The 17,128-nt window shown below is 43.6% G+C and overlaps 1 protein-coding gene across 1 annotated transcript in view; it reads left to right on the plus strand.

Moving 5' to 3' along the window:
- The first annotated feature begins 352 nt into the window (after window positions 1-352).
- NUAK1 (NUAK family kinase 1) overlaps window positions 353-17,128 on the plus strand; it is a 48,368-nt gene continuing 31,592 nt past the window's right edge. The window contains exon 1 of the mRNA XM_032688548.1: window positions 353-640. Within this exon, the coding sequence (XP_032544439.1) occupies window positions 353-640 (288 nt within the window). The remainder of the gene's footprint in view (window positions 641-17,128) is intronic.

Here is a 17,128-nt window from a genome sequence, read left to right on the forward strand (position 1 = left end):
CCCGGCTGAGGCGCCTTCCAGCGGCCCGGGAGAGCCGCCGCGGAAGCCCCGTCGCTCCGGCGCACAAAGGAGGGCTCCGGGCAGGCAGCGCTCCCCGCCGCTGCCGCCCCTGCAGCCGCCGCCCCCGCCCGGCTCCGCGGCTGCCGGGGCGGGGCGAGCCGGCTGGAGGGGCCGCCCCGCGCCCGATCCGCCGCCGGGGCGGGCGGCGGGGAAGGGGCGGAGAGCGGGGGCGCCGCCACCGCCCCCCGGCCCGCCCCGCCCGCCGCGCCCCGTGGTGCCGGCGCGGGCGCGGGGCCGAGGCAGAGGCGGCGAGGCCGGCGGGGCGCTCACACCGCGCCCGCCGCCGCCGGGCATGGAGGGCACCGAGGCGGCCGCCCGCGGCAGCAGCAGCCCCAGCCCCGCGCAGCCCCGCGGCTCCTCCTGCGGCTCCGGGCCGGCCGGCGGCGAGGCGGCAGCGGCCATGGAGGAGCCGCTCGGGGAGGCTCCGTCCCCGGAGGTAACGGCGGCGAGGAAGCAGCAGGGGGTGAAGCGGCATCACCACAAGCACAACCTGAAGCATCGCTACGAGCTGCAGGAGACCTTGGGCAAAGGCACCTATGGCAAAGTCAAGCGGGCTATCGAGAGGTTCTCTGGCAGAGTGGTAAGGCTTCTCTCTGCCCGTTTATTTCATATGTACAGGTATATGTAACTTTAATTTCCAACGCCGGGTGCATTCCGTCGGAACCCTGCCACCAGGAGCCCCGTCCCTGTGCGGAGCTGCCGTGTTGTGGCGAGGCGGGCGCTTGGCGTGGCCGCAGCCCGCGGGGACCGGGTCAGCATCCCACCCGTGCCTGCGGTCCAGGGCTTTGTTTAGAGTGCAGATCCAGTAGAGAGACTTCTGTATGGGTGGAGTGGTGAAGGTATTGTAGTAGCACATTGGTACATTTTGGAGGGATGCATTATCATTGGAAAAATAGGGTGGCTTCTTGGTTTTGTTTTGTTTTTACATGCGGGTCTGCTGTGAACAGTTATTTTTTTCCCCCGGTGGAAATGCACGGTTTGGTGAAACCTGTCACATTCCCCAGCTGACCAAAGCTGCTCACAGAGTACTGTCAGAAGGGCAAACGTTGGCTTCTCTGTTTAAAACCGCCGTGGTTCAGTCATACTTTTCTGACCTGAACTTTGCTGACACCTAAAAAAATTGCAGGGACTGCAACCCAGCCCCATTGGTTTTTACGATCCGTTTCACCGCTCAGCGGTGCCGGCTGGCTCGAGGCTTGAAGCAGCCCGGAGGTTGTCCAGCAATAACTCAGCTTTAGCATTTCCTCACTGGTGCAGAGCTCCAGCCGGGCGCAGAAATGCGATTGAAGCAGTGTACACATTAGTCACAGTTATTGTCATTTTTCCTTCCCAGAAATATGTAACTATTCGCAGAGGACAAGCGAATGAGAGGCAGGCGTTGTTGTGTTAAAGATTGTTCTGAGGAATAGATGGTTTTCTTCAGAGGTCTCCATGCTGAAGTAGACTAATTGAGTTTTCACTCGACTTCATCTAAAAGCAAGGCATTTCCCTGGTGACGTTACATTTATCTTTCCCTTTCGGTTGCTGGGAAGCTCAATGTGCACCCAGAGGCAGAAGGATCTGTAAAACAGAAAATGAAATTTCAGATGCTATGGCTTTAATAAGGAACACTTACTTTGCAACTGAATAGCTTTGTGTCGACAGTGAAAATGAGAGTTTCAGCCAAGTTGTAGAGTCATATCATATATGCTTTCAGTTTATTAGCTCATTTGGAGGCTGGCTAAAGAGAAACCAGAGATGGACATCTCTGCACATGCTCACTCTAAGTCCATGATTTTTAAAGTTTGCTGTCTTGGCCATTTTACAACTTCAGGCTAACAAAAGCTCCAGGGCTACATTATATACTATCATTTTGTAAGTAGATTATTTTTGACTTACATTACAAGATGTAGTAAATAAGCAAGTAAATGGAAAACATCTTTTTTAAAAGAGTTGAGAAATTAAAAAGGAAAGGTGAAGTAATGTAAATGAGATTTGGCTTTGGGAAGAGCCCTCACAGGAAAAGATGCAGAGTGTATCTCATCTGAGTTAACAACAGACCAGGTCTTTCTATATAACTGTCAAGCACTTCAGCTACACAGCTAAAGGATACTTTGGTGATATGGTCTCAACTGAATTTATATGGCTAATGCCATCTTGAAATGGAGAGAATGAAAATCAGAATGAATACCCATGCAATCTTAAATACAATAAAAATGTAACACTTGCACTATCAGCTGGTATGTAGAAGCTAAACAAGTCCTTACCAGGGTGTGAGTTTTTTACTGGAGTAATGCAAGCCTTGGCGTGTGGCACTTCATAATTATTAACTAGTCTGCAGGCAAGTTCTGGTGTAACGTGTCTGTTTGAACTGGAACATCTGCAAGTGTATGTAAAGTATCCACATTTTGTCTGCTTGCAGAATAAAAGCTAGTTGTCAGGAATCCAGCCAGATCTAAGTGAATGGAAAACGCTTCTTGTTTTCCCACAGTTCCGTTGTCTGGCTGATACAGTGAACACCGATTGCTTTCCGTAGGTGAGATAAGAGCACCGACAGGATGACTGATCAGAGAGGGGCAGAATTTTCCTTCCTTTTTTCCGCCTCTCTTTCTCTTCCCTTTCCTCTTCTCAGTTCTTATTAGTGGACAGTGCACACATCATCCGTGAGTGGGTTGGACCAGATGCTGCTGTGTCCAGCAGGGGATGCACAGAGCAGGGGATGTGGCCGGCACTTTCTCTTGCACCATGTCCAATGCCAATCCTATCTCAGCCGGCAGCTAGGAAGCGAGAGTCCTAAGGTTGCTCTAGTCTGGTCTGTTTGCTTCCTATTCTGCTACTGGTTTAGCTAATCATCTCTTTCTTTACTCAGTGATAAGCAGGTATTTGAAGCTGGATGGTAACAGATTGCAAAGCTGGACCTTGGCAGCAGCACTGTGTTCCCATTCACCAGCCTTGTCCAAGCCATTCTCCTATTTGGCCTTTCCATTTCTCTTGTCTATCAACAACCTCTTTAGATTTAGTATGGCATTTCATAAAGATATTTGCATGACTAGCCAGGCTTTTAATATGAAGCACAAACTTTGGATTTGTCATCATCTGTATAAATACAGAGCTCGGAAATGAGATAGAAACTGGCACGTTTGGGTAAATAAAGTGGGACCTGTCTTCTTACCATGGTTTTAAAGTACAGATGTGCTTTAGTCCTGTGCCACTGGAAGTCAATAGTGAGATTTCTGTTGAATTGAATGAAAGTAGCATTTGGAATGTGTTCACAGGTTATAGGTTTATTCAAATTGTTATTCCTCTTAACTTTAACTTCATTGTCTTTCCTCCTAACGCAGTGGTACATGATCATAAAGCTTCCTGCCATAAAGCTTCAGGGTAGATTGCATGATACATTTGGTTTCTTATTGAAAACAACTTAAGTGAATTTGTGTATTAGTTGCCACAGTGACTGCAGACAGTATTGCATGCTGCATGAAGCAGTTAAAATATCGCCCTCTACATGACGTATGAGGCGCCTAATTTTGCCAGCAAGATTTTCTTCATTAGTACTGGCTCAGTATACACAGTTGTAACTTATGTTATTTTAAATTAAGGCACCTGTTAGTAAGTGTAAGGATGAAGAGATGATATCACAAGCCTGTGAAGTAACACTCATGTTGACGTTTCTTTGGGCGTTTTCTCCACTTGACAACTTGCACATGTTAAACTGAAGAACTGAACTGTTGTTTGTGTTATGTATTCAATATTTGTTAGCCAAGAAATCCACTGTTACACTTATATCAGCCTTAGTTAAGGTGTGCATTGACCTCCTCTGGCTGATTCTGTGTGTGATGCAAGAAGATGGTAAATGCTGCTGGGTTTTTCTTTGACTAAATGATTCCACTGGAGTAAATACTCATTGGAATGCAACTTTAAATTACAGATAGGTGTTTTCAGTCTTGTTATCTGTGTATTCCTGATATTATACAGAAAACAATACCTGGATTAAAAAGATGCATTAATTTTAGTTAGTGTTAACAGAGGAGCATGCAGCTCTCTGAAACATGGAAGATGCCAGGTAAACCTTATTAGACTGCCTGGAGCACTCCCAGCAAAGTTTAACGCAGGGGTTCAATAGCCTGGCCGGTGTACAGCTCCCTGGGGGTGCCCTCCTGTGAGATGCTCTGCTAGGAGTCCTTTTGCCTTTCTCACCGCCCCTGGACCTGGAGCTTGTTAATGTTGCTGGTTGATTGTTACAACCATTCATGAAGCTCCTTGTGTTATCTGCACTTCCTTTCTGGTACCATCTGTCTGCATAAGAGGTTTTGACGTTTGCAAAAGCCAGGAGCTTGTCTCCCTTTCTCTACTTAGGCTGCACTGAGGAGGCCATGGGGAGTAGATGCAGGAGCCTCCCCCTCCACCTTCATCTCCCCCTTTCTGCCTGAACCATGACATCTTTTCTTCCTCCTCACCAGCAGGTGGAGGAAGCACTATTCTCCTCCAGCCGTTCCTTCAGAAAGTTAATTATTTTGGGAATTGATGACAAGCTGCAGCCCAACATGAAAAACAGGCACGTGGTTCATATTTGGGCAGGCGAGTTATGTGTGGTGGCTGGCGCCTGTTATTTATCTCTGTTGCATAAAAATTCAGGTAGAAGGATGTTGCCAAATGAAATTGGTTTCTGAATCAAAGTCTTATAAAAAAACCCTTACACTTTAAAGCAACAAATCTTTTTATTTGCAGCTCCAGTGAAAACCTCTCCTTTGAAACAGCTCTACATTGTGATGCTTTCCCAAATCTTCGTTCGCGAAGCCCAGCCATGATGACATTGTGATGCTTTTGAAGGGTTACATAGGATTTTTGAAATCCTGAAACAGCAACAGATTGCATGAAAGGAGGACCTTTGATTTGCTGATTGTATTTCTCCATATCATAACAAAACCAAAACATGAATGCCAACAATGACAGCTCTGTCATATCAGTAATTAAGGCCTTGTTGGCCACACAACCGTTTGTTTGCAGTGTGGTTTTTAAGGGTTCCATATAACAGGATAAAAATGTGCTCGTGGGTCACTGAGGATAGTGAAAGCCAGGTGAAACGTTTGCCCCAATTCTCTTATCTGCACAGCTGATATCACAGAGAATGCTGGTATCCCTCTCAAGCATGTGAACCCTTTTATCTTTAAGGATATGTTATATTTCCATTTTTTTCCCCCTGAGAACTTCTGCTTCACTTAGCACCTGGGTCACTACTTCGTATTGATTTTTATCTTGATTGCTCAGTGCAATATCCAAACTGCTCAGGATAATGTCCAAATCTGACACAGAACTGTTTATTTTTTTTAGGTTCTTTGTTGCTCTTATTAAGATATCTTCCTTTGTTGCAGACACCGGTGTAAGTATCTACACAACACTGCTGTGATGTGAAGTGCTTGTACAGCACTTTGCACAGCAGGTTCCTGATTCGTGAATGTGCCTTCCACAGCTATGATAATACACTTGAATTATAGAAACAATAGCTTGTATTGCTACCCCATTTTATACATGAGAAAGGAAAAACTTGCCAATTAAAGCCAAAATCGTTGGACATATCAGCTAGTTTTGAGTGCAAACCTAATACTTGATTACTTGATTTTTTTTCCAGCCGCGTAGAGTACGTAACATCAGGGCCCTGTGGATGATAGCCTCCTCCTCAGGCTCTCCTGCCTCCTGGGCTCTCTCTTTGCCCTGAGCTTTTGTCCCTGTGTGACATCCAGCTTCGGTCTCCATTCCTGGCCCTTTTGTACTCCACTGCCTCTTGCTTTGTTGTGCATGCCAGCGCTGTGACCCGTGCAGAGCGTGCTGCTTTGCTCCCTGCTTCCAAGCTGGTAGCTGCCAGCACGGTCTGCGCAGCCTGGGGTGGCTGCTGTGTACACCTCTCCTGCCATGCAATGCTTACGTGGGGCCAGAGGAGGGGAGGAGGAGAGGTTCTTGCAAAATATATCACCTAAATCTTATTTATGTATGTATGTATGTATTTATTTATTTATTTAAGATGTGTGAACTGAGTTCTTTTAGGGACTGGTAATGTGACTAAATCTGGACAATGTTTTCATGGTGCTGAAGGCGTGTTAGTGGAACTCAGGTCATCCTCTGCGTGCATGGAAATTCTAGATCTGGAACGAACAGAAGTTGGAAAGAGTATATGGGCTTGAAAATAGTTTTGCTGTTAATTTGTTATTTGTTCCACCCTTAGTTGTTAGATGTGTTCTGAGATTCTGCTTTAAAAAAGAAAAGAAAACAGGATTTAGGAAAAAAACCCACTGGAATTAATCTAGTAAAAAACACTGGAATTAATCTAATGTCATTCACAGTGAATATTGTGGGCTTATTGCCATAGGAGTTACTACCTGGTTATATAAAATTACTACTGTCTTCACATAAGCACTTGTTTAATTGAAATGCCAAAGAAGACCTTAACATCAGGGGCTGCAGACTTAAATAACTGATTACAGCATGAAGGTCATCAGGAGAAAGGCACTAGTACAAAATGCTAGTTTTCTACACTGAGAATTTTTGTTGGAGAAGCAGATTTGTTCAGGGGAGTATGGTTCAGTGGTATGAAAGTCTGAATTAATGACTAGCCAGTGAGGAGTCATCTGAATACACTAGCTTGTCAAATCTTTTACCAAATTAAAGAACAACATGTTCTTTGAGCTTTGAGTGGACATCAAGTAATGTTCTTTCAATGATGTTGCACTTTCTTACAGGTGAAAAAATTAAAAGTTGCGTGCTTTCCCCCCCCCCTGCATTGGATTGAACAATTTTGGGCAGGTCAATTAACTTTTCTGTGTCTCAGTGTATTCATTTCTGAAGGGATACTACTTAATATAGGAAAGTTTAACTAATGGACAGGGCCCATTTTGGCCTGATACATACCTAATATGATTCCCTCTAAATGTGAAATTCACAACAGAATTTGAGCCAATGTTTATAATACAGCCTTCAGCTAAAAACACTATAACGTGTCTAAGCATTTTTACAAATGGTTTCACAGCACCATATGCTAGAGAACACAACAGAATGGAAATTGCTTGTACAAAGTCTTTCATTAGATATTGCTGAAATATACTGCGTTTTTTTAGTGGCATATGTTCTAAAAATTATTATTATTTTTTTAGGAACCACAATGTGGATTTGCCATGTGGATACAATTACTGTATATATTGTAGTTCGGGGTCATACATGTTTGAACAAAATCGTGTGGAATGTGCAGTTCTTGTGAACAATTGTTTATTCTTTAGAGAACTGTAATTGTAGTTAGTCTGTGTTTTGTCTGGTAAATAAATAACCCGAGAGTCTTTGCTGGAGTGAAGCACTGGGAGGAGGCATGCAGTGTCCACAACAATGCCAAGGAAGAATGAGGAATGTGGGTTGAAAGTCAGTTCTGGATATATCAGCCTTGAACACCAGCAGGTGAATGTGTGTAGAGCCATGGTTATCCAAATGTAGAGCATATGGGACATGTTTCCAAAACCCACATACCAGGGATTTGGAAATTGGCTGCTGACCTTTGGTTTGACACAGGCATCTCCCTGGTTCAGGCCTCTGCCTCCTGTACCATGCTTATGTCTGTCTGTGTGAACCAGGATGCCCATGCCAGAGCACCTCCTCTTGCTGTACAACCATGCTTCTCTCAGCAGGATACCGTTCTCCTCATTGTACGCTCTTCCTGTAACTCCTCCTCTGTGTGGAGTGGCCACAGCCTCAGCAGCTCCCGACCTGGGTAGGGGTGGAGGTTGCAGCCAGTGTCCAGCTCTGGTGTTCAGTTTCAATGGTTTACGCACCACCGGTGATGGGTGCTTTGGCATGGGAATCTCCGACCTACCGAGAACGTTGTTCTCTTCTTGCCTCCTACATAAGTCAAGATCTGTCCCTAAATTGCCCAGGCGTGCACTAGACACTTTATAGAAAAACCTCTTGTCATTAGCCCTGATGGGTTGATGTACTTAGGATAGTTGGTATGTCAGAGGAAATGTCTTAGATGAAAAGGTCTCCGACTAAATATGTAAATGATATTTGTCAGCGTTTCCCTCAAATATCTTCCAGCAGATGTGAGTACCATGTGTGTCCATTTAATAAACTAAACTCAAAATAATTTCCACTTTGCTAGATATATGGGGAATAGCTGGGCAGGGCGGGGAGCGAACTACAAAGCAAGGTAAAGGCTGCATATGTGTGTTGTTATATTTGATGACCAATTCATTAAAGCCATAAGTGTATCCAGGCTTTCAATAGTGTTCTCCTGCTGTTGCTTCCTGTACTCCCTGGCTACAAAATCAGTCTCTATGGCTCTCATTTGTCTTACCCACATGAAAGACTTTGAGCATCTGCAAGTTATGATTTGAGAAGTATCTGCTTTTAAACAGAATATATATATCACCGTGTCTTCACAGGCAGCATAGTATGTTGTATAAATTAGGGGATCCTAGACCTTTGAACACTAGGGGGCTGGGTGAGATGCTCTATGTGCTTACTGTGTCTGACCATACCCATCAAACATCCTGGACCCACACCAGAAATGCCAGATGTTCAGTACACGTGGAGGCCCTCCCGCAACCTTTGCTGCCTGTTGCAAAGGGTGGAGAGGGCAAGGCTGTAGCCCTCTTTTGATCTTCCATTGTTCTAGTACTCTTACTTGAGCTCAGTAATTTTTATATTTTGAGCTAAAGACCATGGGCCAAGCCTCAATCCAGTCTACTGGATGTTATAAGCTCCTTGTGTCCCCTAACTCTCCAAAGACAGATGGGACTTGCTTCTAGATCTGATGGTTTATGAGACTGTCCTTAAAGCTGCCACTGGTCTGAGTGGGATGCAAGTCCCGAGTCTTGCTCAAGTGTGAACATTTTCAGGCTCTGTTCTTGTCAGTGGAGGACATAATAAAACACTTTAACGGGTGGCTCCTTTCACTTGAAAAAAACCCCAGTCACACAGCAGTTACGGGAAAAGGGGTTGGCATGGCTGGCATGTTTGAAACTGTCCTGGCCAGTTGTAGGTGAATGCAAAATCACAAAATAAACGCAGGTCTTGTTGTAAGTATTAAGAAGACAACTGAGGTTGCTTAGTTTAACGTGCATGTAATGTAACTGTTAATTTGTGGATTCTTCCTTAGCTTTCCCTTCTCCCTGTTGGAATTTCCCACCTCACCTCAGCCACACCTCCGGCAGGGTACCTGAGACCCCTTGCTATTGGGTCCTCTGGATGCCAACCTAGTGAATGGGAGGGTCTGCTGCACCTTGTGTGGGGCTGGCTACCTCTGTGGTGAAGCATCAGTGCTTGGCAGGCTGCTCTGTCCCTGTTGCTTCACCTTACTGGTTGGCTTGTGGTAATCCCAGAGCCCTTTGGTCACTCTGACCCAGCAGCCGGCATGTGGGACAACTTAAGCAGAGAGGCTGAAGGACTGTCTTTATTCCGAGGTCTAGTGGCTTGAGGGACTTGCAATTATCCTAATGTCTTACTGTGCTGAGGACCTGAGTCAGCACATTTACTGCCTCAGAATAAAGACACTAGTTAAGGGATATTAGGCTTAAAAAAAAAAAAATTGTTCCTGTGAAAAGATACCATGCCAAGCTCAGACTAAATTTGGCTGTTCATGGGTAGTTCAGAAAGACTGGGGTCCTGCTGTTGATGGAGATCTCAAAGCCTCCATATCATGTTTCCTGTACACAAAAAGGCATTTGATCTCTGCTGCAATTTCTAATCTCCATGAAATACCTGATGGTGAAGGATATCTCTCTTTTTTTGAGATACAAGTGTCATTTTAAAAGTGAGTGTATATAATTTTAATCACAGAAGATAGCAATGAGGGTTGGGTAGAAATACGTTTTTGAGCTGTGTGGTAATGAAACAAATGTTCCTTTTTGTTAAACGGTGCTTTGTTGTTTACACAAAAAGGTTAAGTCCTTTGCACACAAGTTTGACGGGGAAGACAGCAAAGCATTTGTTAAAAAAACAGTTCCTGCGGCATGTGCTTGGAGCTGTCATTTATTTGCATATTTTTGCCATCACACTCTGCACAGATCAAGTATTACAGCTTTCCCGCTGGAGTGCAGCTCAGGAAGGAGGAGTGAAGGCCACCCGGTCCCTAAGGTGACCAGAGACACCTGTGGACACCTGGTGCAGTGGATTCAGCAGGGCTGAGATGGGGGCTGCTTTTTGGCACGCGGAGAAAAAATAGCCTTTGGGAGGAGAGGAGGGGAGAGCGCAACCTTCCTAGCTGGTAATGCTCTAATGCCATGTGGCCTGGAACCTGGAAAATTCCTGTAAATACCTGCTGGAGGCAATGCAGGCTTAGCTGACCAATGCAGGGATGCAACTGAGAGGCATCCACATTGCCCCCTTGGGAAGATGTGTTTTTAATCAGGACTATACATAAGCAACAGCATCCTTCACGCTACTTTTTTTGTCATGTTTATATTCTTTTCTTCAGGGTGCCAAAATGGGGTGAAATAATTAAATGGTGATCTGTGGGTTTAAGCTCCACCTCCTGTAGGAGCTGGTTTTTACACCAAGGGTGTGAATGGTTTCCCTGAGGTTCATCCAGAAAGTCTGTGGTGGAGACGCGGTTTGACCACAGTTCCAGTGCTGTCCTGGGCCATTCCTTTTGTGCATATAACCATCTCAGGAAGATTTCTCTTGAAATGAATGTCCTCTTTCATGGCCATAGTCACACTTCGAAGGGATGGTGCCAATTTTTCAGAAGCCTGCCATCTCTTGTCTGTTGGAGGCAGGTCACCACTGTTGAGCACCAACTGGTACCAGTTGATCACTGTTGTGTCTTCACAAACTGGGAGGAATGAGGGCCTTTAGGTGGACTGTGCAGTGCACTTACATCCAGGTCAGGGACTAGCCATCTTTTTCAACTACCGTTTTTTTTTCTGAGTACAGTTTGAGATTTTTCTACCAGGCTCTCTGTTTCTGTAAAACAAATGTATTCTCCCATCCTATCTGGCATTTTGTGATGAAAACATGGTCTAATGGGACCTGTGAAATGCCTCGTTGTGGGTTGTGCATTACTCATGAGGAATTCATCAGGGAGAAGGATTTCATGCTGTACTTCAACCTCCTTCTAGCCTTTCTTGGATGAAAGGAAAACTGCAGCCGTGAATGTAACTGGTTATCATTATTGGATGTCATTACTCACTCACTCCAAGCATAAACCAAAAAAATTGCATCCCTTGTGATGTCCATGGGTAAAATGCTGCTCTCAGTTACATTAACACTTGTAAGCTGAAGAGTAGAGTTCGACCCTTTGTTTCAATTGAAATATTTGTTTAACACAAGCGAGGACTAAACAATACACTTGAAAGCGATTTGTGTTATTGTCTGTAGAGCAGAGCTTGTATTTTATGAACTGACTGATCATAAAGGCAGCATAAATCACATAAAGCATTCTCATCTGCCTTTTCTTTCTTTTTTTCTTTTTGCAGATGGGGCTTGTAGAGTAGAGCTGCAGTCACATGGCTGCTCCAGGATATTTTAGTTGAACTGTGCGAGTCCATTAAACAAATGTAATGGCTTTTTGGAAAGAAACGCTGCGTGTTTCAAACCAAATGTTTTACATAGAGAACATCTGGGTAGTTCTGGGTGTTTGTATGTAGAGCACATCAGACAGCAGCCGTAGTGAGCTCAGCTGGGAGGTTGCCTGGGATGTAGTTGTAGGATATGACAGTTCAGTTGTTATGGGGAAAAATTCCTATGAAGTATTGCCATAAACTGAATGTTTGGCACAAACAGCTATATCGTTGTTTTGCTGTACACCCAAGTTATTCTTCTTACCTGCCCAGCAAAACTCTAAGCGCTGTTTAAATAAACCAGTAAATGCTGGCACCTCTGAGATGTGGCACGTGCATTAAAGTGTGCCTGAGGAAGGGGAAATGAAGCTTGCTCTGTTCTCAGCGAAGCACTATCGATTCCTGCCATGGGCAATGCAGTGCGAGTGAGCGATGAATGCAATATGTGAGAACGGTTTGTGTGATTGAGTTGGAATTGATTGATGTTCCAGTGGTGTGGTGTGGTGTTGCTTGAGGAATGTGAAAATGCAAAACCGGTGAAACACATATAATTAGGCTGACGTTAGAGTTTATTGGGGCTACTGGAAGAACTTTAACCTGGGTGAATTAATAAGTCTGTTTTTATTTCGCAGCATCGGAGGTAATATATTTCCAGGAAATGTAGGAAATGTTGAAAAATGTCTTATTTGGGAGTTGGTTCTTAAATTATTTCTGCAGTTTAACTGAGGAATGTGTGGTTCAAATGAGATTAAAGTTGTAATTTCCAGAGTAGCAATGCAGCTTCCCCTTTCAGGATTGTTTAACTAAAAAGTTAAACAAAGTGGGTTAGGCAGTCTCTTGGTCCCGTCCCTTGTGGACAGCAATTCACATTATGCAGCACTGCTTTAATAGTCCTGCTCGGTCTGACATGATTTGTGGTATTTGCTGAGATGAGTTTTTGGACCGAGCGGAGTGAGAGGGAACGGCTCCTCACTCTGAGGAAGGGGATATGTCCAAGTCTGTGCGAAGGTCACTGGCAGGGGGAAGTGGGAAGCCTGGGCTGCTGTTGTTACACTACCTAACAGCTTAGCTTCTGGCAAGGGGATACCAGAAACCTGAGTTCTAACTCTCCCTTATTCAACTGACTCCAGCCAAAACACGTGCCAAAAAAGGTGTTTGTGCGTGTTGAAGAAGGGGGCAACAGTGCTGGAGATCTCAGAGTCTGGAGGAGTTCTTAGGCAAAAGCTTTCCAACACGAAAAAAAGAATTGGTTTGCTGTTTCTCCCCTCCAAAGTTAAACCTCCTCATAACTACTTAGAACTACTGCCTGCAGTTGTGAACTCCTCTTCTAGCAGGGAAAGCTAGAATTATGCGTTTAAGGCTACCAAATTGCTTGATCACCAGGCACTTAATTGTAGGAGAGCATAATTCATTCCTCACCCTCTCATGTCTACTCCAAGCCCAACTGGCTGCAGGGAGCAAGAGTGTTCCTGTTCCTGTGTTACTCTCTCCACTGAGCCATTGGGGTGGCCCTGGTAATATACTTTCAATAAATAGAAGGGAACAACAGGAGATTCCTCTACCTTCAGGGGTATAAATATTTCTCAGAAATCAGAGACGGATGGGGAAGAAATTTTAGCAAACTCCTTTCCTTCTGCTGTAGCAATTCTACCACATTCTGTCATAAATTCTGGGATGGTCCCTTCCCAGAAGGGTCCGTTAAATAGGTAATGTCCAGGCAGAACAATGTAATACTGAAGCAGTGCATTAACAAAAACTAATGTAATATTGCAAAGTGGTCTGTAAGCCCTGGAGCAAAATAATCTGGGTGAGGCTTTGATACACAATTGCCAATCTTTTTGTTTTCCAAGAGTATTTTTCCAGATAGGATGTGGGTTTATGGTTTGCTAGATTCCTGCCAGAAAGTGGTGTTTATATTTTGATCCACCTTAGATCAATTTAGAAAAATATACTAGTCATGGGTACTTCAGATAGTTCTGTGTCATTAACCCTTCCAACTTGGCTGTTTAAACATATCTGTGCACCTTCCATGATATAATCTGTGTGGCCCACCATCTTTTCAGAATGAATCCTTGCTCATCAATGTTAATCTGAAAGCCTAAACTATATAAATTCAACTTTAAAATCTCTCCACACTTCAAAATTCCATTCTGTTAATCTGGAATTTGAGGTGGTGAAGCAGTACAGTGTTGAGTTTTAATGAGTGTTGTGGTGCGTGAAGGTACAACATTTCTTCTAAACAAGAAAGTCTCTTCCCACGTTTTCCTTGTACTATTGTAATTCTCATGGTGAAATACCACTTTCTTTTATCCTCTGAAGGACTGCAGAACCAGGAGAGCAAAATTAAAAGATCTGAACAATACCAGGTGATTTTACAGCTGTGGCAGAAGAGGCATTGTAAAGATGTGCAAAGCTCTCAGTGATTCTGAGATTTCTCTGAACTCGTGGAAACTTCACTGAAAGAGAGTAGAATAAGCCGAGTTACATTTATTTACTCACAACTTTCTCAAGGAGAACGTACCAATGAATGAAAATGTACTGTGAGGTGGCTTGGGAAAAAAATAGTTCTAAGAATGAGTTCAAACAACGTCTAACCTTCTTCCTTGTTTAATGTGAATTACAGCCTCGCACTGATGTAGCACCTTTCACCTAAACCTGCAAAATCACTTTAGAGACTCTGGTAACTGCTGAGGTTATCATTATTTAGCAATTATTTAGCAGCACATTGCAAGTTTGCAGTGGTTGCTTAGAGGGTGTGAATAACCCTATTTCCAATTTAAATTATTGGGAGGAATTACAGGAGACTCTGTAATTTTCAAATTGGAACTAGATCCAGGCACCAGGACTTTATACCTGTCTTCTTTAAAAAGTCATAAAGGGCTTTTTATAACAACGTAGCCAAGATCTTGGTTTTGTGTTTCATCCCCAAATTGATGCCTTGAACAGTGTGCACTCCCTACTTTGGAGGATTACTTCAGTGTGGTTCACTGCTTATTCACAATGAAAAAACAACATTGAATTAAAGTCCCTCTCTGCTGCCTCAGGTTAGCATTTTGCATTACATCAGCAGCTGTGGTAGCTGTGAGATCAAGCCTCAGAATTAATGTGAAATCTATCTTCCAGTTTTTGGAGACTGGATCTGGAATACCCATGTAACATTGAGAACAGTAAACTTGGGGCTTGTGAATTCTTTCACTCCTCTTTATCCTGACTTGCTAGTAATTTAATTAGTGCTAAACAGTCTGCGCACAGACTTGCAGCAGTTAAAAGACTGACTGACATAAGATTCACTTCCAGTGACTTTTCCTCTTTTGCACATGTGCTGGATGGAGCTGTGCTGTATTTGGAAGTTGATCAATAATGATTGCACAACTCTAACCTCATTTAAACTATGATATAAACAGACATGATAGAAACGGATGCTACCAGTTTTTTTCCTACTTAAAAGTGAAGTCAGCTTTTTTTTTTCTTTTCTGCCTTTTTTTTCACCTCCTTTTTTTTCCCCCCTTTGTGGTTCCAACAAAATTGTAACCTGGAAGAAAAGCAGTTGGACTTTGTGAAATCCCAATTCAGTGTAGCATTTGGCTTTAGTAAATGTGGAAGCCAAAAATAAACATCTGCTTGGCAACTTCACCAGACGTTAACTGTAAATGCAGATTTCGTCTTTTCAGTGAATGTGGCATTCAGTGCTGGTTAACATCTATTAAGGAGAATGATCCCTAGTTGAGGCTGTAAAGCATTTTTTTCTTTTAATTACAGTTACGAACCTCCATTGCCTCGGGGAAATCCCCTACCCCAGTTCCTTTCCAGATATAATTTCTTATGTGCCAAAACATGAACTTTTCTTGAAAGCTTGAAGGTAGTTGGATGGGATATTTGTGAGTTACTAGGCTTTGGAAAGGAGATGGTCTCCCATCAGTCTGTGCCTGACAGCCCCAAAACTTCAACTGGGCCGTTTTTTTTCTCTTTTCTTTAGTCATTCAGAATTAGATCATAAGCCTCTTTTTTGCAGGCAGAGTGATCAATATTTTTAAGTATTAGATATTGCATCTTTGGATATTCAGAAGGCTATGATGTTACATTTAGAAATGTATTAGAAAAAATGTAAGCAGTCCCATTCTTTTCTCCAGGAAGGTGAAGTCTGCACATGACAGGATGCCAGCCTTGGGCTCTGATCCTGACGGGCCACAGCTGGAAACATCTTGTCAGATCTCTGCTTTTCAACAAATCCTTTGCACCCTCTGCTCCTACCAGGGCAAATTCATTTTACTGTGGATCAGAGAGGATTGAAGAGGGTACAGATTTGTGGTAACGTGCTGTATAGGTACCATTGGGACAATGGGGAGGGGTGAGAAGGTGCAACTTAAGGTAGCGCTATGGGAAACACTTCATTGCTAGGGATGGTGATTTTTTGTAGGATCTTCCTTCTCAGACTGAACAATCCTACAACTTGGAACTTCGGTAATGCAGTGTAAAAAGCTTTTTATTTTGGGAAGTGAGAAGTTTCTTAGTAGATTTCCAACACGTATGACTTCAGGCCAGGATTCTCACCATTGAATGAAGAAAGGTCTGCCAGGTAAATTTGTCAGGGAATGCATGATGTAAATATGCCAGGTTTCATATACATAGCTGAGGATAGCAGGTACCAAACAATGAAGGGATGTAAACTTCTCAGTAAGGCAGTAGCTACTCAGGAAATGTGCTCACAAATCCTGCTAACAGGCACCATATGCGAGGGTGAGGAGAGAAGTGGAGGAAGGGTGTTGTATGTGTTCCTCCTGGCACCCACTTTGTATATGTACAGTATAAATGTGTTCATCTGGTGCCTTCCTGTTCATTAAAACTTGATTCCACAGATGTCTTTCTCTATGAATAAAGGGGAACTAGAGAGAATATATAATCCCCTGACCCAGTGTTCGTAATTAGTTAATTCCTCTTCTCCACTTGATGGATCATAATTTATGATATGGTAGCAGCAACTATGTCCAGAGAACCAGAAAAGGAAAATTAAACCCGAGATAATCGTACCTTGGTTCTCCAAGAGGCAGTGGCACATTGTACCTCAGCTTATGCAAATAGAATTTTTACTTGAGACTTGGCACAAGAGTGAGTTTCTCTACAGGTAATGACATCAGCTATATTTAGAAACATAAGCTATTTTATGTGGAGGGGAATGAAACAGAGTGATGCATAAAGATGTTTTCATTATGCTTTTACACATTGCTTTTTACACATGCAGAGTGAGGCAGCTGTAAAAAATACCTTTACCTTGTACAAGCAAATGAACCTGAAAGGTGCATCACGGCACGTGCATCCTCACCCTTTATGTGTACAGCTGCTGTCTCACAACAGCAATAACAGCATTTCGTGCTTGGTAACATCCATGATGTGAACAAACGTGTGATGGAGCAGAGCAATGGGGAGATGCCCTGAGATTTAAATCAGCAGAGTCTCACTGGGTGCAGATGGCAGCGGTTACCCCTTTGAGCAACTCCCCTGATTACTGCATAGTTTGCCAACATATCAAACAATAGAGTTGGGCTGCTGATAAA

The sequence above is a fragment of the Chiroxiphia lanceolata genome, chromosome 5, assembly GCF_009829145.1.
Source record: "Chiroxiphia lanceolata isolate bChiLan1 chromosome 5, bChiLan1.pri, whole genome shotgun sequence".
Taxonomy (NCBI): Eukaryota; Metazoa; Chordata; class Aves; order Passeriformes; family Pipridae; genus Chiroxiphia; species Chiroxiphia lanceolata.